Source organism: Cinclus cinclus, chromosome 6 (assembly GCF_963662255.1).
Source record: "Cinclus cinclus chromosome 6, bCinCin1.1, whole genome shotgun sequence".
NCBI classification, from domain to species: Eukaryota; Metazoa; Chordata; class Aves; order Passeriformes; family Cinclidae; genus Cinclus; species Cinclus cinclus.
Genome location: NC_085051.1, coordinates 53209915 through 53233089, shown reverse-complemented (window position 1 = coordinate 53233089; position 23175 = coordinate 53209915). Strand labels below are relative to the sequence as shown.

At 37.2% G+C, this 23175-nt stretch overlaps 1 protein-coding gene across 1 annotated transcript in view; it reads right to left on the bottom strand.

Moving 5' to 3' along the window:
- The window catches only part of TDRD9 (tudor domain containing 9), a 66355-nt gene that overhangs the window by 33747 nt on the left and 9433 nt on the right, over window positions 1-23175 (bottom strand). The window contains exons 2-7 of the mRNA XM_062494758.1: window positions 14815-14921; window positions 8021-8118; window positions 7348-7569; window positions 5225-5347; window positions 4620-4700; window positions 1654-1818 (exon numbers count right to left, since the gene is read on the bottom strand). Of these exons, the coding sequence (XP_062350742.1) occupies window positions 1654-1818; window positions 4620-4700; window positions 5225-5347; window positions 7348-7569; window positions 8021-8118; window positions 14815-14921 (796 nt within the window). The remainder of the gene's footprint in view (window positions 1-1653; window positions 1819-4619; window positions 4701-5224; window positions 5348-7347; window positions 7570-8020; window positions 8119-14814; window positions 14922-23175) is intronic.

The window sequence follows — 23175 nt, the reverse complement described above, 5'->3', positions numbered from 1 at the left end:
TTCTATTGTTGCCCTAAGTCACAAGAAACATACCGGACAAACAAAATTGCCCCATCTTGTTGAAAAGCAGAATGACTATAGATAGGACAACACAAGATAAAGAATCAGATGAAAACTTTAAATAAAATACACTGAGAAAATAAAAAAGTATGAAAAGGGCTAAGCACTGAAAGCAGTTCCTTTGTTCGTGATCCCCGAGCTGAAAGGTGTGCAAGTTGTCATTCAGCTCCAAGTGCAGCTATGACAAATCCAACTTGACTGAAGTAAACTTCTTACTCAATTTCCTGCTTATCTTTTTGTTATCATCATCAAAAATCTTTTACAAAGCCCCATGTCTTACATAATCTCCTCCATATTATCTGTCTGAACTGCCATACTAATGCAGAAATACTGATGGCCAACTGCTATAAGAATTTTTGCATTAAAACTTCTACTGTTGACAGCCTTTTATTTTATCTTGCCTGTGTTGAGGCATAACCAATGCCTGAGCTGTGTACAGCATAAGCCATTATTTTCTTCTGGGCTTCCTATTTTATTTCTCTCTTTCATTTTCTGCAGAATTGATGGATGAAAGCCAAATAACAACAGTGTGCTTCCCCACTGCTACTCTTTAAGTGCATCCCCCATCTTCTTCCTTGTAAAAACATTCTAATAGTGTTTTGAATTATCAAAGCTAACCAGTAATTACACCCACATCCCAGTTATTTTTAGACTGGGTATCATAATACAGTCCTGAGTGCATTTGTTGTACTCTGCTTTAACCTGTTTATTTTGCCTTGAACCATGTAATACTGAAAGAGTTCACTCAAGTGAATTCCTACACAGCTGTTTTTCAAATGTAAAACAAACTCCTATTATAAAACCACAGAAAAGAGATTAACTCGTATTTACATTCATTCCCTCATTATCTGATATCTACAGAGATACTTGCTATAATGTCAGGAGCTCTAAAAGCAAAATATACAAAATACATTCTGTGCAGCTCATAAAGCTTGACTGATAAAGCAAACGTATCTTCAGCCAGCACCTACCCTCCTTAGGCATCAGAGAAGCATCTCTCCAGCACAGCTCAACAGAGATCTGAGAGGCATCAGTTATTCTAACACGTTTTCATTACTCATAATTACACATTAGCCATGGTGGCTGACATGCTTACAACAGAAATAGGTTCAAAACTACTGCATAACATCTCTGCCACCACTGGGGAAAAAAAAAAAAAAAGGAAATAGGAAAGAAAAATAGGAGAGCCTCAGCTGATAGAGAAGCCAACTTGGTAACATCAAAGTTCTAATAAGAAATGCTTGCTTTCTCTTCATTTCTCTGCCTTTGATACAGAACAACACAAACCAACCCAAGAAATATTCCCTGATTTTGTCAGCTATATTCAAAGACATTTCTATTTATGTTACTTTCCACACACTTTTACACTGCTCATCTTGAATGCAACTATCAAAATTCCTCATACTATTGAAACATTTCTGTTTCATGAAGGAGACTAGTATGCTCATAAGAAGACTCCTGTTTTATCATCATCTATTAATTCTTACCTAGAATTGCAAGATAAAAGTGGTTATATGCCATTTTATTACATTTTTCCATTGATAACTCCAATTTCTTATTATGTCCAAAGAAATTAAATTATATTCACAATACCTGGATATCAAAAATGTCCTTCAAATCATCAAGATAAAATTCTTCAATTGCAAAAGGTCTGCCTTCCACCTTAAATACACAGACTGGATTCACACCATTATGAACTGGAAGTGCAAAGTAATCAGCCAATTCTTTAGTGTTGATGGAAGCAGACATCAATATTATCTGTTAAAAAACATACAGTAAATGTAAAGCATTAATTTTAACATAAACTGTCCTGCTACATGGGACTTTCCACCTCCTCTTCATGTTAAATGAAATAATTCTGATTACTACAGGTATATAACTTAAGTACATTTAAGCAAATCAAACTAAATGCTTAAGATACGCCAACCAGCACGTGCAGAGAGGCAAGCACCTGTAAGAGAATGGCTCAGGCTAGAATCTCTAGGGCAGATATCATGGTGAAAATTCAACCAAAAACATACAGTACTCTTGATAAAGATCTCACCACCCAAACCAGAAATGCTGTAAAACACAAAAGCATCTCCCTTACAAAACAACAGGAAGGCAAACTAATGAAGTAGGCATTGTACCACTGTGATTAGCTCCAAAGCACATGTAAAGACACAAGGAACACATGGAGAGGGCAGGCTAAACCATGAAGTTTTCCAACATGATCCTGGAAAGGTGAAATGTGAAAGGATGTAATTCTGCAAGTATATCAATCTGTCCCGTTCCAGCATAGACTGCCTCATGGCCCAACAGAGAGTGAGTTAACTACACCAGGGCAATAGGCTAAAGGCAGCCTTCTCTGGAGCCTACTGAAACAAAATCCAATCTAAATCTGCAGTTACAGGCAAGGAATACTTAACTATACCTTCTAGACAATCTGGACTCTAATCTGCGTGGAATCCTTCCAAATGGAAGGAAATGACAGATTTTTAACAGGGTGCCTGAAGGGTCACAAAACTGAACCAACAGTTTTATGTATTCCTAAAGCAAAAATTCAACAAGCACATATCAACAACATGGCAGATGAACACATCAGAACAGAGGGTAATCAGAGAAGACAGTTCAAGATCAAGCAGTCCAAATCCACTTGTACAACACAGATATGTCCAAAGACCCTCTAGGTGATACCAAGAACTGTTACTAGTCACTATGGAAACTGCACTGTTTGGTTTGACCCAACAGAGCCACTCTAAGTCTCAGGTTTTCTTTCAACACCCTTATCCCAGCAAGATCAACCTCAGAATAATCCAGCTTCTTCTCTGTGATCTAAAAATAATAATCTGCAGCAGCCATCTGCCAGAAAATCCAACATAATTTAAGTTAGATAGTTCAGCAGGTAGACCTTGTCTTCACTGCATCAGAATCACACAACTAACTCCTGTTAGTTGATGCAGTGTTGAACTACCTGCTACATCTGAGGTCTGCAACTTCCAAACAAGGAAATAAACAGCTCACATGCATTTCATACCACCCTGAGTTAAAAATGTTTTGTTTCCTCTCTTAAATAGGGATCCTTGAAACCTTCTGTTCCATGAATCCAGGGAGGATGGGAGAAGAACCTTACATTTTCTAAATCCATTTGCCACATCAGAGCTCCCTTCCTGTACAGTTTTTCAGAAGGGGCTGAAAAGGGATGAAGTAGGAGACATTGGCTTTAGTATATTCAAGCTGAATAGCCCATTCCACTCTGCCCAAAGCCTGCAAGTGAGAGCAAGAGCTCCCCCTTCTTCAACATTTAAAAAATTCAAAGGGACATCCCTCCACTCTCTCAAATATAGGTGTCTCTCAGGTTTCAGTATCAAAAAATTGTCATCTGCAGAAACAACTGCAGAGAATGATACAAAGGGGATAAAATTTTCAAGGGACAATTTCAAGAGACTAAAATGGAACTACAGAGGAGAATGAAAAAATTTGTCAGGAACCTCTAACAGAAAAATGTTTTCTAACAGAAAAGACGACAGGGCCTGTAGGGATTCCTGCCATTGAAACCAACCCGATAATCAGAATAAAGGGCAAACTTCTCAAAAACTCAGTTTGATCAAATTTGTGCTCTTCTCAGTAGGCAGAGCCAAGTGCTAAAAAAGGCTGAATAGTTTCACATTACTGCCTCTGAATTTAAAGACAAGAGTTTTCTCTAAAATCTAAATCAGCATGAAAAGGTGATAAAAAGTGAAAGATGTGAAGTGCACAGCCATGTTTGGAAGACCTAAAGACCAAGTTTGAATCAATGCGATGGATTGCCCATAAGAACACATATTCCTTTCCAATGGCAACAAAAACAGCCAACCTAGACTCCATTTTGAATTTGAAAAATTCACATTAAATTACTAACTCGAAGCACTTAAGAGACATGCGGTCTCACAAAGTATCTGCAGTCCCAAATAGCTTCACAGAAAGATACTGAGTTAGACTAATGCAATCACTTGTATTTAATTTCTAACATTTTAAGAGTTATTACTTTGAGACCCCAAAGACTAAACACATCATGCTAAATATAAACTCTGCTTTAGTACAAAGCAGAATTGCCTAACATGCAGAGAAAAATCTCAGCCACATTTTACTACCAGCTCTGCCCAGAAACTACAGTACAGCATTTCTGGTCTTTTGCTATTTCTTCAAATATGTGGTCCCACTTAAAGAAAAAGGCTCAGCATTTCCAGGAGTTAATGCTATCATTTTAACCAAGGATAAGCACTGCCCTCAATACCCAAGACGTAATTCTAGTCAAATATCCATCGTGCATTTTTTAGCCTTAAGCAGGCTTTAGAAACTAATGCATTTTAACATGAGAGGAAAAAAAAAAATAAGTCTCTCAGAACACATCACAGCAGCCAGGAAAGGAATGCCCCTTAGCTTGCTTACTTATGAGGAGTGGCAAACTAAATAATATTTTAGTAGAAAGAAAGAACACAGTAAGTCGTGGCAAATTCTTGAAAATAGGGCCTTCGTAGGTAAAAGACATGCAAAAATTTTCTTGAAAGAAAAAATAGCAGAATTCAATTTGAACCCACCTTTACAGACTGTGAATTTGTACACAACAGTTTACGGATCACCAAGAGCAAGAAATCAATTTCTTCCGTACGCTCATGCACCTGGAAGACATTATCCACAATTAAATTTCCATGAATTCATCCTCTTCTTTTTGACAATCTCTTACTTTCCTACTCAATTTAATGCTTTTTTTTTGTAACTTGGAATAACAATACATTTTCACAGAAGAAAGCACACACCTTTTGAGCCTAGGTGTGCAACAATAATTAATCCATATAAGTGAACTGTACCCACAACCAGGAGATGGAAGTTTCACAGAGGTATTTTTCAGTACACCCTTGAAGAATAAAGACTGTAACATCCAAGTGAATGAAAAGTAGCTGCCTCCCACAAGATGGATTTAAAAAAACATTTCAAGGCACCTATATTACAAGTTAACAAAAAGCCTCCCTACACCCTCAGTTCTAAACTTGTTGCTCAAAGGAATGCTGACAAACCTATTTCATCAAGTCATACCTTACACAACTTACATAAAACATTTTTTAAAGTATATGTCTGCATTTCTCTTTTCTTGTGTGAAAAGAGACAAAAGAGAAGGCTTGATTAATATGAAAATTAAACTTACTTCATCAATGAAAATGTGCGTGAACTGAGTTAGGCTCTTGGCAAAAATTATTTTCTGAAGAAGAACTCCAGTTGTCATATACAGCAACCTCGTCTCCTTTGTCGAAACGTTCTCTAAACTTAACTAGCAACAGTAAGAAAAATACATACTATCTGGAAACACATTCATTGTCATTACAGAAGCATGCATGTAGAAGAACTCCAAAATTAAAAACAGTGTAAATCCTTCAAAGTTATTTACTCAAACTTGGACAAGTCTCCATACAGAAGTGAGAAGTGTTCTCAACAGAATCAATTACCTGTTTTTACTTTGGGAGAAATGAAAAGGAAAAAAAAAAAAAACCTCTGAAGTTTTATGAAGTAACAAAATTCCTTGCTGGGGGACTTCAGACTGAGAATTCTTCAAAGACTTCTAAAGGTACATACATACACCATCCTTTCCACTGATAAAAAGAGCAAGAAAAACACTGTGCCAAAATGCAGTCTGCTCACAGGACAGGAAAAAGAAAGAGGTTTAAGTTATCACTAGGACCAGGCAACTTTCTCCTGCAACAGCCCTACATGAAACATATTTTTGATTTCTAACATACTTGTGCAATTTTAGCTATCTCAGGTGGAACCTCTCCAGGCAGGCAGAGCTGTGACCATCTTTTCATGTGCAGCTTAGAGATCAGTCTAGAGCAGGCATACCTGCACTCCACCATTTCCCTCTGTTTCTGCTCAGCTCACACAAGTGCTGGTGAAATAAGCACAGCACATCCACAGAGACTGTCCTGAAGACAGTCTGGAAGCACAGTATCATTTTAAGTCTTTGAGACTCACTAGCCTAATCTATTTAGCAATTTTATGACTAATTAATTCAAGGTATAAAAAAAACACATCAAAAGCTTTATATATATAAACTGCTTTGAAACAAACAACATAGATAACTGTCTTGGTTTTGGCTGACAGATTTAATTTCTTCTTAGTAGCTGGTACAGTGCTGTTTTCAGGATTTAGCATGAGAATAATGTTGATAACACTGGTGTTTTGGTTGTTGCTGTCATGTTTATGATGTGGCACAGAAGAAAGCAGGTAACAGATGAAGCAGAAGACTGACACGTAACAGCCCATGCTATGAACAACTCTGTCACTCTCAGTTAAAAATCAAATACCTCCAGACCTGAAAACGCTACAAAATCAGATTTAAGAGTGACAAAGAACACCTAACAAACATGAACAGCACCACATGTCTCATACTAGAAAGTAACCTGAAGCTGCAGACCTATGAACAAACAGAAACTTCTAAATGCACGCTAGCAAATATATACATATTACCCTACATGGAAGAAACAACAAGAAATAGGACTAAGTAGAGAGGAAAAACAACACAGGAAATATTCCTGCCAACAAAGGATTCTAGGAACAGACAAATCTCCATGAACTTCCCTCCCACTGTGAATACCAGTGTGAACCCCGTGGCCTGAAGAACCAGAGCAGCTCATACAGAGACAGCTGTGGTCTAACTAACAATGAAACCACCATCACAGCAGCTTGGTGTGGGTACTGACAAGGAGCTCATCAAAGCACCAGGACCTGTGTCACAAGAGGAATGTGGCATCAAGTTTATGAACAGAGAAACAGAACTGAGCTTGAAGGTGAGTTGAAAAAAGCAAAAGGAGGAGACAGATTTAAGAGGAAAAACAAGTTTGAGTTTTTCACATATTAAAAAGTAGCAACAGATTGCTCACAAAAGCACCTGGTCATAAATGCATTGAAGTTTTGACAGAGCTGACAAGCAAATGTAGTACAGTCAAACAGAAAAAGTATATTACTTAAGGAGTTTAAAGGAAAAATGACAGAACGTAGTTTGCCTGCAACAATTTCAGTGATTAATAATGCAGACGTGTCTGATGCAGACAAGTAGTTTCTGTTGGAGTGCCACCAGGATTTATAGTTGGTCACATTTACAAGCTGATTTCATTACAAACATTTAGCAGGAGACAGATAAAAACCACCAATTCCACTTTAAAAGCAGATTCTCTAACATTCCTTCAGTAGGCTAGATATGCTTAAAAGTAATCAAGAAAGAATATACAGTATTTTTCAATGCATTTTAAAATACAATTTGCAGTCTTCTCATACCTGGTATCCTACAAATTCACCGAGTGTCCATGATCGCTCCTTGCTAATCCACCTGGCAAGGCTGCTGGCACTGATTTTCCGAGGCTGGGTAACAGCAATGTTGCAAGGCAAAGAATGGCTCATGCAATAATCCAAAATATATTGTGGAATCTGTGTGCTCTTTCCACTGCCAGTCGCTCCTTCTACAATCACAACTGAATTGTTTTGTATCAGAGACACTATCTGAAAATAATTTTCCAAGAAAACTCGTAAGTCTACAAAACAATTCAAAACAGGTTTCAAACAGATTTGAAATATCAACAGCTTCCAAGCCACAAAGCAAACCTCTGTAAAACACTGTGCTGTCTTTTTTATCACCTTGTAGGCATCTGGAGATAACTGGAATCCTAAAGCACATTAGAAGATCACAGAAAAGAACATGGGCACACATTCATGTATGTATTTTACATAAATACCTATAAACAGAAAGTGTAACACCAATGTTTTCCCTCTAAACAAATTGTATGCAATGGTTTGGTAAAAAACCCGAAAATTTTGTACAGTGTTTAAAGAAGGAAGTTTCCTTTTAAAAAAAGGTCAATAACAGAAACAAACAAACAAAAAAACCACCCCAAAGCCACAACAAAACATTGTTTTCAGCTTTATTTCATGAGAGAAAATACATTGACATCACCTTTTCCCTGTGTTTGGCTGTAGGCATATCCAAATTTTTACACTTCCGTATTGGTACAAAAGTTGAATCACTTGATTCACTCTGAGACAATGAAGAATCTAGACATAAAAATAACCCAGAGTCATTTATTTGAACAGAGAAAGAGAAACACCAACAGGGGGTATTGACAACAGTATCTGGAAACCTAGTATCTCTAAAAGTTGAATTGCACACTTTAAGTATTAATACAATTAGTATTTTTTAGTATTAGCAGATTGAAGAGATTTTCTGTGTTTATGCAATTGCTATTTTACTGGAAGCAACTCCTAAAAAAACACTTCTTGCATGTGTAAGCCACCATCAGTGGAAAGGACATATACAACTCTCTATGCTTTTCTCTTAATTTAAAAAAACTGGATTTTTGCAGTTTGCATTACAGCTGTCAATTCTACCTGTATACGCAATAATTTTTAATTTTTTACAATACTGAAACAAAAATACACCTTATTCATGTACATGTATTGTTTCCCTTAAAGTCCACTGGAACCACAGTACAAAATAACCCACAATTTGACAGGAAGACCATTATTTTTCTACCACTTGGCCATTAAAATCTGCTAAGCATCATGATGACTTTCCAATGTGATTCTACATTCTGCAGCCTCTTGGTAGAAGCTAATCCCCATCAGCACTGACTGGGTAACTTGACAAAAATCTTTCAGTGCCAGCCTAAGTTTCTGCTTAGAGGCCTGCAGTCAGTTTGACCATGAAAACAAAAGAACAGGTCTGGAGGGGCAAAAGGGGAAAACCTGGACAAGACTTAGGTAAAAAACAATTTTGCAAGTTACAACTAAACAATTAAACTAAAATACCCACATCATAATGAAATAAAAAATGGAAATGCTTTCCATTTCAAATCAGTTTCACCAGGTATGGCCAAATGGACACTTACACACAGGCAATAAAACCCTATACTTATTTTTATGTCATTATTTCTCTAAAAAATAGAATGGTGAGACAGAATTCTATTATTCTTTTTACAAAGGCAATAATTACTTTAAAATAAAGGGTACAGCCTAAATACTTGACTGCAGTTACAGCTCCCTTTCTTTGGCAAAGTTGTAACAACCTCACACAGCAGTGAAGCAGAATCAGGCAGAACAGCATCTCAGCTCCCCACCACACCTCAGTGCATTCCACCACTATCAAATTGTCTCCAAGTGTGAAGGAATACAAATTAAGTTATTCTAATACTAAAAATAGCCCCAAAAGCTGGACAGCTGCCTATGACAGTTTTATAAGGCACTAAAGGACAGAGTTCTCCTAAAACCACATCCTTCAACAGGAAAAATTCTTTTACCTGGATTCTGTAACGCAACAGTGAAAGGTGGTCACCGCACAAGGTTCTACTTAGCACCACTGAACACAAACAAAACCAGAACTTGACAGCAGCACCTCTTTAAAATATTAAATGTCCTTTTAAAAATACTTTTGGTCAAGTTTCTAAATATATTCCCAAAAAAAACCTCATACATACAGCATTCTGCCACAGCAACACTGCACAAAGGCTGACTGGCTTCCCTCTGGCACAAACATGTCACAGCTGAGACATCCATAGCTGTGTGCAATTTGACCAATGCTGGAAGAAACCTCAAGCTGCTAGGGAACAGATCCTCCTATCAGCAGATTCCTGCTAAAGCAACAGAACCTTCCCACCTCTATCAGGTTTTCAAAGAAACAACTGTAATTTCAGAAAGTGAAAATGTTAAAAGAAGAAAGCAAATTTTAATAGTGCTTATAAATAAGGAGGGAAGCACAAAAAAATCAAGAGGTAGGATTTATAAAATAACCCTTTGTAATTCAGTACAAACCCCGGTGTATTAGTAAGAAATCATGAGCCTAAAATTCAATTCAGAGCTTTATTTTAAAAACACAATGGAACAAACCAGAAGCAAAGAAACAGCCACCAGTATTCACCTACCTGCTGAAAAACAATTTAATTAATTTTGCATGTATCACTTTTTTCACTGATGAAACTTTTTTTTTTTAATACTGCTTTTTACATAATATTTCTAGGACAGCAACATCTTACTCTCTCCTATGCACAGGAGTCTGGAAAAAAGTTATACCAGAAGTAAATGGTGATCCAGCATTAGCCACAATCACCACACAGAGTTTGAGAACTGACAGTCATACAACCATTTAGCAGATGCTGCAAGTACTAAATACTGTTATGGTTCGGGTTTTTTCTCTTCAAGACATCTCTGCTGTGCTTAAAATGAAAGAAGCATTACTGACCTTGCTTGGGGAACTAATACCACAACAGCTGTGAGACAGACTCCTGTCAGCAGAGACAGAAGAGTTATGGACCTCAGCAAACTGGCAACTTGAGATGAACACTGACATGACCCAACCAGCACTGAAAATGCCCCACACGAACAAACTGAGGACAAAGTCCATCTGAGATCCATTATGATCCTTAGTAAAAAATAGAACTAAATTGAGATGAGGAACTCGAAAAACTATCTTAAAAGACCTTACAGCTTTCACCTTTATTTTTTAAACGTGAAAGTTGTTCTGAACCATGAAGACCTGCTGCAGAAGAGAACATTTGAATGTACACCCCCCAATGAAAGGTTACTCTACTGATTTAAATAATCATTCAACTGTGGACTCTATACCATACAGTGTAATTACCTTTAAATATTTAGATTTGCTTGGGGTTTTTCTTTCTGATTTTTCATACCTAATATGTAATAAATACCCCAATGAGAACTGGTCTTCAGAAAAACTGGTCTTTCCTGCCAAAACAGACACATTAAAAATTCAGCTACAGGTCTACAGAATGATCAGCAAGGAAGAGACAAACTTTTGCTTTTTCAATTGCATACACTTCCTGAAAAACATTATTAGGACCAGGGCAAGTGACCCAACCAGTACACACCTTTGTAAGGCATTCTGCTCTAACCTGCACCTTGGATTCTGACACAGAATGCAGGATGCTTCCAACCTGAAAACAGTGAACTGAAGAGGCAGGTAACTACCCACTACACTGGTTTACGACAAGCAAAATATTTCAGTGTATTAGAAGCATTAATATCAGTCCAGAACAAATAACATTAATTTCTCTATTCAAAGTCCGTGCAAAAAACAAACAGAAATCTCTCTTACGGGAAAGATGAATTTCCCTGCTCACTTCCCTTTCAATTATTATGAAAGTCCCGTAGAGATGTCAATGACTAAAACAGTCCAGTGTCCATGGAAAGGGGAATTTTTCAGTATTTCAGTTATTACAGCCCATATAACAGATGTACTCCCTCCCAGATGTACCTCCCTCTGGTACCTGTTTCCTGAAATTTGAAGAGATCCTTTAACATAAGATTAGATTTTTATATTGACCAGTTCTGGGAGAAAAGATTGTACAGCTGTGTCCTGCTATCTGCCACTAAGCAATTAAACTGAGATGCTTAAAACAAAACATAGTTGGAAGTACTAGTTAGATTAATCTAATCAGATGTTTATTAATTCACTGATTATTCTTCTGCTGACCTACAAACACAAAAAGTGATTAAAGTTTAATTTGATTAAAGTTTACAAGGAAGCTCATAGGAGAGGAAAGCCACAGGTAACAACTGGCTCCTACACTGAGCCAAAAAGGCAAAGGACTTCCCAGAACATGGTGCTACCTCAGTCGAACACCAAGTGCATGAAGTTGCTGCTGACAGATCCTTGATGAGCTTAATTCACAGAATTCCTAAGAAAATACTTGACTGATAAGACTTGCCTACTGCAATCCTCTTCAACTTGCACATATCATATATACAAAAGGTTTTGGGGTGAGGATCAGTTTTGTGCTATGATTAATTTTCCTGGCATCTGCTCTGAAAAAAATACGTTTGGTAGATAAAAATTCAGTTTCATATATATCAGAAGCAATGTCTAAATTTCTTGTTCTCTGAGAACAATTACTTCAGGTGGGACCCATAAGATCTCCAGAACCTATCAATTTAATGGTGTAAAAATCATGAAGACAGAAAATTAAACAAAAAAAAAATGTTGCCATCCACAAAGCTTCATGAAAATAATTCTATGTGTCCCTCAAGGAAAAAAAAAAAAAAAAAAAAAAAAAGAGAGAGAGAGAACTAAGTATTTTAGAAGTTATCTGAAGTGCAAAGCTCTCGTCTGTACAGCTCAGAATTCCCAAATTTGGGAAAAAAAATAAAAATTTCTACAAGATGAGTAAAGTGGTATGCGTCCTGTACACCCAGCCCTGGAAGGTTTTCCTCTGCACAACACCTCATGACTTCACTGAATCAAAAGTGTGTGAAGTCTGGAAGAGCCAGTACCAAATGTGAAACAAACCCGGCGGGACAGGGAAGAACTGCCAATGCTCTACTCAATTTGGATAACAGTTACGGCAAAGAATTTTCTGCTTTAATCATTTAAACTTCCTTTGCACAGCAGTATCATTTCTACCATGCTCTGCAGAAGCCACAACTCTAAATGCAGTTCCCTGATGATCTGTTTCCCCAACACAAGCAGATCAGGCTTCATTTCTGTTTGTTCTCAGTATAAAAGCACATGCTCTTTCAAATAAATAGGAAAGCACAAGATTTAAACTCAATAGAATTTTAACAATTAACAAGACACAAGCAGTGCAAATACAAGCAGTTCAGTAACTGCAAGATTTAAAACAGGCTATCAATTTGCAAGGAAAATACTGCCTATAGTTAGAACAGCAAGTCTGAGAGAAAGAAGCTACAAAACCAATGTACCAATTCAGAACCCCCAGAAAAAAATAAGTTTCTTATTTCCATGTTGTGAAGGCTATTTCTTGACTACATTTGTATCCAACACAGCTCAACTCATAGGTCCTGGTCTAGATAAATCCTTCATTATTTAATGACAGTTCCCATGTTCTTGAGGAAAACAGACTTTCAGAACAATACATCTGATAGTTACAAACACATCTCAAAGCTCTTGAAATCGGAATGATAAGCATACTACACTAGGGAAAAGCAGTCTCAAATGTAAAACAACATTCATAAGCTATAAAATTAACAGTACAATTCTTATGCTCACTCACTGAGCTTTTTTATTCTACTAGCCTAACACAGTATTTCTGAGTCTGTAAGTCAAAGTTAAGAGCAGTAAGAACCAGGATTTTCTGAAATTTTTATGTTCTTCTACATATAGGTGGGATTTGGCAGCTAAGTCTCAAAATGCCGTAGGAATGTTCCAGTCCTGTCACTATCCAGTTTGCTTGGAGTCTGCCACTGGATCACACACTGCTGGGAGCAGAGCACTGATGAGAGCAGGCAGGCATCAACACTGCACAGAACATCTCCTGAAGCAACTGAGAGTCCAGACAATGAGACAGACAAAGAACAGAACAGGGGGAAGGGGAGGGCAAGGAATTGAAGAAAATATCTAACGGATTGACAAGAAGAGATTATGTAATATGCCAATACTTCAGTAATTTTTTTATGGTTGGTTGCTAACTAGATGCTGTTTCAATAGGTTACAACTGGAAGGTGAGAGGACTAGAAGGTAAAATTTCAAGGACAAATATTTTAGGGTAGACCCAGGGAAAACAGGTATTTATAAAATAAAGTACCAAAATGACTACACAGAAATATTTCCTAAAAAAACTAAGTTATAATCCTGTTTCTCTTACACAAGGAACAGTCCCATTCAAAGTCAGGCAGGCCACTAGGGCTGCTAAAGCTGCTAGTTTATTTTATACAAGATTCTGATTTAGTAGGTAAAAGACACTGAATGAGCTATGGCATTTCCTTGCATTAACCAATACCATTCTATTGAGTATTGAGTATATACTGAGTACCACTGTATTAAAGCATCTAGAGAACTTACTCAACTTGTTGCTGTCTCTCCTTCACTAGTAACACACATGAACTAGGGAAATGTCATTCCTGAATGACAACACTGGAAGCTCCTTCCAGTCTCTTTATTCCCCCATTTCCACCTTTCAGTACTCCCTCTCCCACAAATTTTATGTAACATCAAGGGAACAAGAGACAGTATTCTGTAGTTAAGACAGCAGACAAAGTGCACTGCTCATGGTGAACTGGCCAAGTGCTCCTACTGCATCTCAGCTGATGACAAATCCCACAGGTGGCTTCATCAGGCTGAGTTCCAGAGGCCAGACAATTTGTAGATGCACGGAAGGACAGTAATTTCTAGAAAATTTCTTGATTTGTCAGTTTTTGGTATGTCAGCAAAGGTACACAGAAAGTATTAAGCGAATGACACACAGAACAGATAAAACATAAATGTCCTTTTCTCAGGAAATCAGCTACATTAACAAATGTGGAAATTAAGAGGCACAGTAAGTTTGAAGCTGAGCTGCCCTGACAAGTGAGATAGCCTCACAGTGCTTTTACCAGAGCTCCTAGAAAAGAAGTGCAATCGAATTTCTCTCTAAAGGCAGCTCAAAGCAACAATCAAGTACAGAGAGAAATATGAATAGAAAATGAGAAAACAGAACAAAGGCACGAATCTAATTAGTGGTATCTTTTCCTTGCAGATTTTAATCACATATCTACATTTATCAATACAACAAGCCAGATGTATGCACATTTATCTATGCAACATCATTACACACTGTTGTTTCCAGAAAATAAGAGTTCACTTTTTAATACCGTGCTTTATATATAACAAACTAATGGACATACATCAATAAACAAACAAGCACATTCAGTTTAGAGAGGGAGATAAAGACAAGAGGGAGAAAAAGGACAGATATATCTCAGTTTATAATAGGAACTCATTTTTTAGTTTTATTTCCTTTTTACCTGGTTTATAGACAAGCTGATGACTTCCAGCTACATTCACCTCTTGTTCCTCTTCTTGTCTGTATTTTTTAGCATATTCAGTTCCAACGTTCTCCGAGATAGGCAGTCTGAAGAGGGAAGAAATAATAAATCAATAAATGCTTCCTAATCCAAGTCTCTGGGATCTCTGGAAATAACAGCATTATACAGGAAGTTCCCCAGGCCACGCAGGAACTACTTCAATGAACAAACTTCAGGAAAAAAATTAGTCTATGCATTTAGGTATTAGCCTGAGGAAAATGCCACATCACATCTTTTTTGTTCAGACCCAAGAAGACTGAGCTCCCAAAATATCATCCTTTAAGGCTTCAATACCTAGGAATTTCTCTTCTAATGAAAGACCACAATTTCTTCTGAACAAAGATGAAATAGCTCTGTTTCTTCAAATCTTAACACATACAATTAGGAAAATGCATGTAATTCTTGCATGATTCCTTGGAGACAGGGGAAATAGACAGGAGGAAACACAACCATCTCACTGCTTTTAAGAAAATAATTTTGACTGTAAGCCAAAAAATGATGGTGGTCAGGGAAAAAAATTAACACAATCACCTGATCACTGCATTTTGTAGAAATCTACTGCACACAAGAAATGCTAATTATTATATAAATGTAACAAAATGAGATTTTTAAAATTCTTCTACACAAGCAGTGTGAAGAAATTAATGTGAAATTCACTAGAAAATGAAGTAGCATGTAAACAATGATTCTGTGGTTATTGAATCACAGATAACTTAAATATAGAATAGTTTTGAAAACATAAGAAGTGATTTTTAAACAAAACACAAACTAGAGGTCAAAACTTCAGTTTTGCACATTAACTTCAACTCTGGGCCCTGTGCAAGCCTTACCTATGCAACAATTCACTAGGGCACAGCAAATCTGTTTCCATGTTTTATAAAAGGATGGTGCTGTGGATGTGTTTATTTCTTGACCCAAAAAATATGCAATTCTGACTCCAAAAACAGTGACACTGAAAACTGCATGAGATTTTTAATGTGGCACGACATCACACAGCCCTCAACAGAGGGAAATTCCCAAGATATTGATGCCACAGAGCACTCACCCTCTCTGCCAAGGCAAACTCCACAAGCTTGGCTCTGCTATAGACAATTCACTCAGTACAGCTCAGAACAGAGCACCAACTATTTATCACCAACTTCTGCAAACAAACCGGGAAATAGCTTCCGATCCAATTTTAACAATAATTAATGTGTAGAGCTACAGCAATTTCCCCCAGACCTCAAGTATTTAATGCAAGGTTCAGCAGGATTGCACGCATCTGCACAATGGCTACAAAAGCAACAGCTGCCTGCATCCAACTTCCATCACTCAAACCCTTCTAAAACACTCCTCAGGAAGTCTGAATCTATGAAAATATGTAGAAAAATTCATACACAGGATGTCCGACTGCTTGCAACATAGGTTATTTAACTTAGAGTATATTAAACACAAATAAAACCCAAAAATTCAATGATGGTAACAAAACCAAGCATTTGGTAGCTGAAAATACCATAATGCCCTCATTTGGGCAGCATTGTATGCATATACTATACAGACTTTTACTGGCATAGCCATTTATTTTTTCACTTCCATAAACCTGCAGCTTCATAGAGTAAACTGGACACACATACTCTGAAAATAAAACCTGGTTATGCAGTAAATGTAACTTGCCCTTAGGTTCTCCATGAGGAGAAAAGCCATCCAGGGCAAGTAGTTAGTGCTGTCACAGAGGAACAGGTATTGCTTGACTGTCAGAGCCCAGAGCAACAGCAAGCAAATCACAGAAAACTCCCACTGAAGGGCTAAGGCTGGGAAAGGTGGGACTGTGCTCCTTGCTTGTAGTTAAGACCTTGCAGATGCATCAGTATTTAAGCAGTAGCTGAAATCAGTTAAGGAACAGATAAGGAACAGCTAAATAAACAAACAAACTTATTAATTCTAACTCTTGAAATTTCAAGAGCCTTAAGCATTTCAAAACAGGCTCCCAGAGGTGTTTATGTACATATATATATATATATATATCTATCTATATACGCATATACAGCTATAACTATATATGTGTGTGTGTGTGCACTTTCAACCTTTGCCTGCAGTTTGAGGAAAATGAGGACAGTATGACCTCAGTCATTTGTGAGAATAGATTGTTTGTTTGGACATTTGAATATTTTATTTCAAGAATTAGGTTTTCTCTCTCCAGAAAACAGTATGCAGCAAATGAACCTCAGGCTATACCATGAATAAACAAGATATTTAATAGTCAGTCATTAGGAATAAACCTGACGTACCAAATCAGGCTCCAGCCTTCAGGAAAATCATATGCAACTGGAAAATTACACATGGGAATATGGAATTAACAAATAAGCTTTGCTACATCGTTTATTGATGTTTTAATTTCTGCATTAATAAAATTAAAAGCTTACAGAATAATGGAGGTTTTAAGCAAAAATGGTAAAAAATATAAAGCCCTCTGGTGCTCTCCTAAATCACCAGAATGATACAATCCTTCCATATAATCATTAATATGCTATCAGTGGGAGGTATCAGCCTATATACCTGGATAAACAGAAAGAAATTTCCCTTAGGTGAAAATCTAATGATTTGCAACAAAATTTGCTGACAGCAGAAGACTAAAAAGATTTGGAAATTCAAATCCATTGAAGGCTAGAAGAGGCCAATGCAAATAAAAGGACTTTTCTGGATTCTACTTTTGAATCACCTGTCTATCCCACACACCAGTTATTTCTTCCCCATTTCTATTCCTCCTGACAGTCAACACCCGCCTTTGGTACACCTGCCACATTATAGTATATATTCCTCAAGCCTTTGAGATTCCAGCCTTTTCAACTGCACATCCCAAACAGTCAAAATTCTACCAAATTAAGAAGCAATAAAAAGCATTTTTTTGACTAGCACAATCACTGAAATTTGAAGTAATCAACTGAAGGAAATATATGAGATTTTAAATATTCAATTTTTTTTCCTTGCCCCTCATTTTAAAAAGCAGGTGAATTTGATCTTATTCGTATCAAGGGCATATTCCATCCTTAAAATCAGCCAGATTTCTATGGCTGAACCTGCAAATATGTGACATTCTGCTCACCCCAAGTGGAAAAAGGCAGACAAAGTGCTGAGAACACAGTCAGTCAGTTACTTCACTAACAAGAAACTCTTGCTACATCCTCAGATCTACCCATGTAGTTGTGCACATTTCAAGACCTACTTGTTTTCAGAAATACTCACAGAGGTAGCAGACAGGACTTCCAGCCTGACAAGTAGTGGCCAGCAGGACCCCTTCCATCAAGGCAAAGAGGTACATGCCTCTTCTTGGAAAAGAATTAACACTGTCTTATGAGGTTACAAGATTCTTTCTTCCTTCAGTATGATGTGTCTTAACTGCTGTAACATTTTTCTGAAATGTGAGTGGTCTTGGTACGTATGCCCAGTCAAACTAATTTCGAGTAACTGATCGAAACAAGGTAATTTTAAACATAAAATTAAATGCAACTGCCACTTCAGGAGAACTACTAGAAAGGAAACACAGTTTAACACCAAAAATTGACACATGCAATTGTAAATGTTTTCAAATACACTGTGGGTGCCTTTCTTTAAACAAATTGAGCTCGAGAAAGGTCTTTCTTTTCTTCAACCTATAGAATGACCTCTAATAAGTCAACAAAGCATCGTTACAGAGCACACTGTGTAAGTATTTGTATTTGAGTACTTGAAACAATAACCAAAGCATTTCTGCATACACTTAGCTGCCAAAAATAGAATCAATTGCCCAATCTCAAGCATAACTATGACAGGTACTTTGTTTGGCCCTTTCCAATGGCATAAATTAACTGCAATGCCAATGCCTACACTGAACATAGTTAATACTTCTAGAAGAAATGCTTAAAAAGAGCTTTATTAAACTAACAGATACATGCAGTCTTATTCCCTAAAAAAAAAATTTTTAATTGCTTAGGCAGCATACCTGATTGCGTAAAGAAAATATCCAACCATGCAATAAAATTCTATGGATTGAGATGCCTGCCTAGCCAACTTAAAAATATATATATATATTAACCACTTAATTTTGGGGTAGAAGCTTCTATTCCAGCCCATGTAACTTCTAGAACATGCCCATCTTAGAGACAAAACTGAAACATCCAAGTCTCCTGGGACTGTGTTTTTAAAAATCTTATAGATGTACTTTCTGCTTATCTATGTTCTGCCTCATTTAACACAAAAAATCCTGTGCACATGGGACTAGAAGTTGAACATAAAACCAGTGTCACCCATTTCACAGATCACAAGAGAAGGACTGCCCCAAGTCATGGCTTCTGTCACGCACACAAACTATTCACCTATTTCCAGGTCTTCAGGGAGGGGGAAAATCACTTTAAAAAAAAAAAAACACTTAGCATCATAACATACAGAGAAATATTTTGCTGTACAATTTTAGTAAATATATACAGTAGACTGTTCCAAAGCTTCACTTCTGAAACTAAAGTAATGTGACACTTTACATAACTGAATATTTGCCATGACAGTAAATAACCTTACAGTGGATTTACTGAAGGACATACTAAAAAATTACTTTCCTTTAACTGAAAGCTGTCTTTCTATACAAATGATTAGTCCTACCTGCAGAAATACACTAACTTCAATGAAAATAATATACTGGCATTCAAAAGTCAAGTTTCAGCTGCAAAAACAGACTATTAATAGAATTCAGAATAAATGTAATATATTAAAAACTAAAATACAGATTTCACAGTCACTAAATATTATTTCAAGAATCTAAGAATCAGTTAGGTGCATGCTTTTTTAACAGTAAGAGAGCTGTTCTAAAATGTAATTTGCTAGATTTAGTGATAAAGTCTTCATATTTAAGCATTTTAAAAGGCTTGCACTGCTCTTCCTCAGGTAATTCAGATTGTGTGTTTTAAAACCTTAACTAGCTCGGGAGTGGGGGTAAGAGGGAGGGAGAGCACTAAAACAACTTTGTGAAATCCAGAAAAAGTCAAATGCCATTTTTTATATTGAGATAGACTATAGACACTCAACAACTCAGAAATATTGCACATATGTCAAACTCATAGCTCTGCACTTTATCCACAAAATCCAAGAAACATAACAAGCACATATGCCAAAACAAAACAGCCCAAATCCTCCAATTTACTGTCTTCTGCTCTGGGATTTTATGTCAGTGGGATGAACTGCTGGGCTTCAAAGAACTGGACTCTTCTAGGAGATGAGCTGCTGATGAGCTTCTCTTCCTGCATTTGGTTACCAATTTGGTAAAATCCAGATTAAATAAATCTCTAAGAAAAAGAAAATGCAAGTAAGAGACTGTTCTGAATTTAGAAGAATGCTCATGAAAATTAGTATTAAAAGCGGGATTGCCTCAATTTCAAATTGATGCCTGTAACTCCCCTGCCTATTAGTGAAGTGTCAACAGCACCAGAGACATTAATGCTACAGACAGTCCAAGTGGAAGAAATCAGCTTCAAATATGTCCTGGTTTTATTCATCTCAGCACCAGGATGCAATGATAGCTTACACAAACTTCTGTCAGTTAACACTGCTAAAAGAAAATTATTCTGTTGTTCACTGCCACAGCAAAAGACCAAACAAGGAGTCTTGCCAAGAGACCTCTTCTGTAGGCTCATGTCAAATTTTGCTCATAATTGTTAAAAAACCAAAAGCAGTAGCCAAATACTGTCTGAAGTGATCAGAAGAGGTAGACTCACCATCTGCCTGCTTCCCAAAACAGCCACAGTGAGTTGTGCTGTCAAATCAAAAGAAAAATACACTACAAAGTTGATTAAACCCAAAGAGTGGCACTGGGCTTATAAATGAAGGGAAACCATACAACCTGCTAGCAGTGGATAAATTATTTCATTCAGTCTCTCTCAGCTTAGATGGGAGCATTGGCAACCTTTCTTTGTAACTGCTCTAGACTTGACTGGGATAGGGTTATTTTCTTCATAGCTGCACTATGATTCTGTTTTATAATTGTGACCAAATCAGTATTTCTGAAAATAAGTTTTAGTTACTTCTGAACAGCATTTGCACGGCATCCAGGACCTTTCTGTTCCTCACACTACATCCTCCCCTACTCTTCATAAATAGGCTGGTGGGTGCACAAGGGTTTGGGAGGGGGCATAACCAGGAAGGCAACACAAACAGGCCAGAGAGATGACACTGTCATGCTCAGCAACAAAAAGGGAAAACAGTGGGGTTTCAGTTCAGTTTGCCATCTGTTGATCAGAACATGGCTGGACACTGGTCTGCCCATGAGAGGTGATGTGGGGCTTTTCATTGCTTTATTGCTTTCTTTCACTCTTGTTCCACTTCTTAAAACTTGAACCCAAGGTTTTTGTGGTTTTTTTTCTTTTTCTGTTCCATTCCTCATTCTGTATTCCACTGAGGAAGAATAGCAGGTAAGCAAAGGCCTGTGTGGTGCTTAGGTGTCTACTGGACTTAGCTCACAACAATCACCAGCCCTTCACACAAAATCTGTGGCAGCAAATCACAGTGTATTATTATCAACAGATACTGAGAAAGAATTATGGAACATGCAACACTACACCAACATGCTGAAATGCGAGCTAGGTAGCAATGCTTATGATCTGCCATCAGCACTTTTGGTCAAGTAAGAATGAGGGTAATAATTTCTCAGTGACACATTGAGTCTCATTCATAAAGAGAGCTGTACTTCTTGCCCTTTTCAACTACTAGAATCAATAGCAGCTCAGATGGTACAGATGCCATAAAATTTTCCAAATAAAAGAATAAGAAGCTTCTCCTCCAACCACTCTCACCGTTTATCATGCCGGATACTCACATCAGTGTAGTATTTGGTTAAATGGAGCTGATTTTGAACAAACTGCTGTTCGCTACCAACTTCTCAAACTGGCTTTGTCAAAAAAATAAAAGCAATACTTCAATCTTGATTGTCAAGTTCCCCCTCGCATTTGTAATGTCAAACAGGAGGAGACAAAACAGATGAGATTCAGAGTACCCAAACAGATAAGACTTAAGAGTACCAGATATTTGCAGGTTAATAGTTAAGAGCCATGAACCATACTTCCACTCCTTTACACCAAGTCACCCACATGGCAGAACAAAACCACTCCAAAAAAATTAGGGTTCTTCCAAGAATGCTGGGTTTGATTGCAGCTCTTCAGTACAAACCATACCCAGAACACACCAATGACTGTGAGTGCAAATATTACCTTTTAGCATGACAGGTACTAACCCCACACTGACAATCCTTTCACCTCAGACAAATAAGAGCTAATAAACACACTCTCTAAATACACCTTAAAAAACCAAGAAGCAAATAGAACTGTGTGTAATTTATATTCAGGGTAAAAGAAAATAACAGAATAAAGCCAGCACATTACCACAGGAGCTGTTCTGCCACACACACCAGAGGATGCTCGTTGTTCTGCCTGGGGATGCACAGAGTTGACCACAAAGACATAATTAAATAAGTTACTAATAAAGACAAACTTCACAGTGCCTTCAGGGAACAGACCCACTATCAGACTAAATCAAGCCAAAATTTCCACCTTGACACAGCATTTCAGATCCACATGTACATTTAGAGACAGCTGGGTAGAATATGGCTCTTAACAAAGCTTCCAGGTTTAACCACAGGCTGGAAACTGCATAAACTACTGCTCTACTTTTGAGGTCCAGTTTCCAGTGCCAGTCCCACATGAACAGTCATCTATTTCTTCACACACCTGAACTGCATACAAAAGTAGGAGCAATACAAATGTTCAGCTTCAATGCTCTCCTACCACTGGAAAGATAAACAGGATCCTGCCTTGAATTTTCAATGATATAACCCAAGATTAGATTGAAAAATAAAAGTTGTAGGTTTCTCATTTAATTACCTTGCACACCTTCCAGTATGCATCTCCAATTTGCAGAGACACTGTAATGATTTTACACTGTATAGCAGTTTACTTGCAGATTGATACAGTGGAAAAAAGTGGTGACATGTTAACTGTGCTGTAAAGGAGGTGGCAAGGAGTATTTTTAATTTCATCTGAAAATCTGTCAGGACAGTTCTGTCATCATAAACCTAGCTCCCTTCCTTTTTCATAGTACCACATACAATGCAATGTGAAAACCTTCCAGTTGAAGAGGATTAATACTGACATTTGAATTTTTCCAATGTATAAGTAGTATCAGCTTTAATAACAGCCATACACGTCATCCTTTATGTTTTATGACATCTAGAACAAATTTAGAGAACCTTTGTTCTCCCAACTGTTCAACACATTGGTGGAGGAAGAAAAGTAGGAATGAAAAATA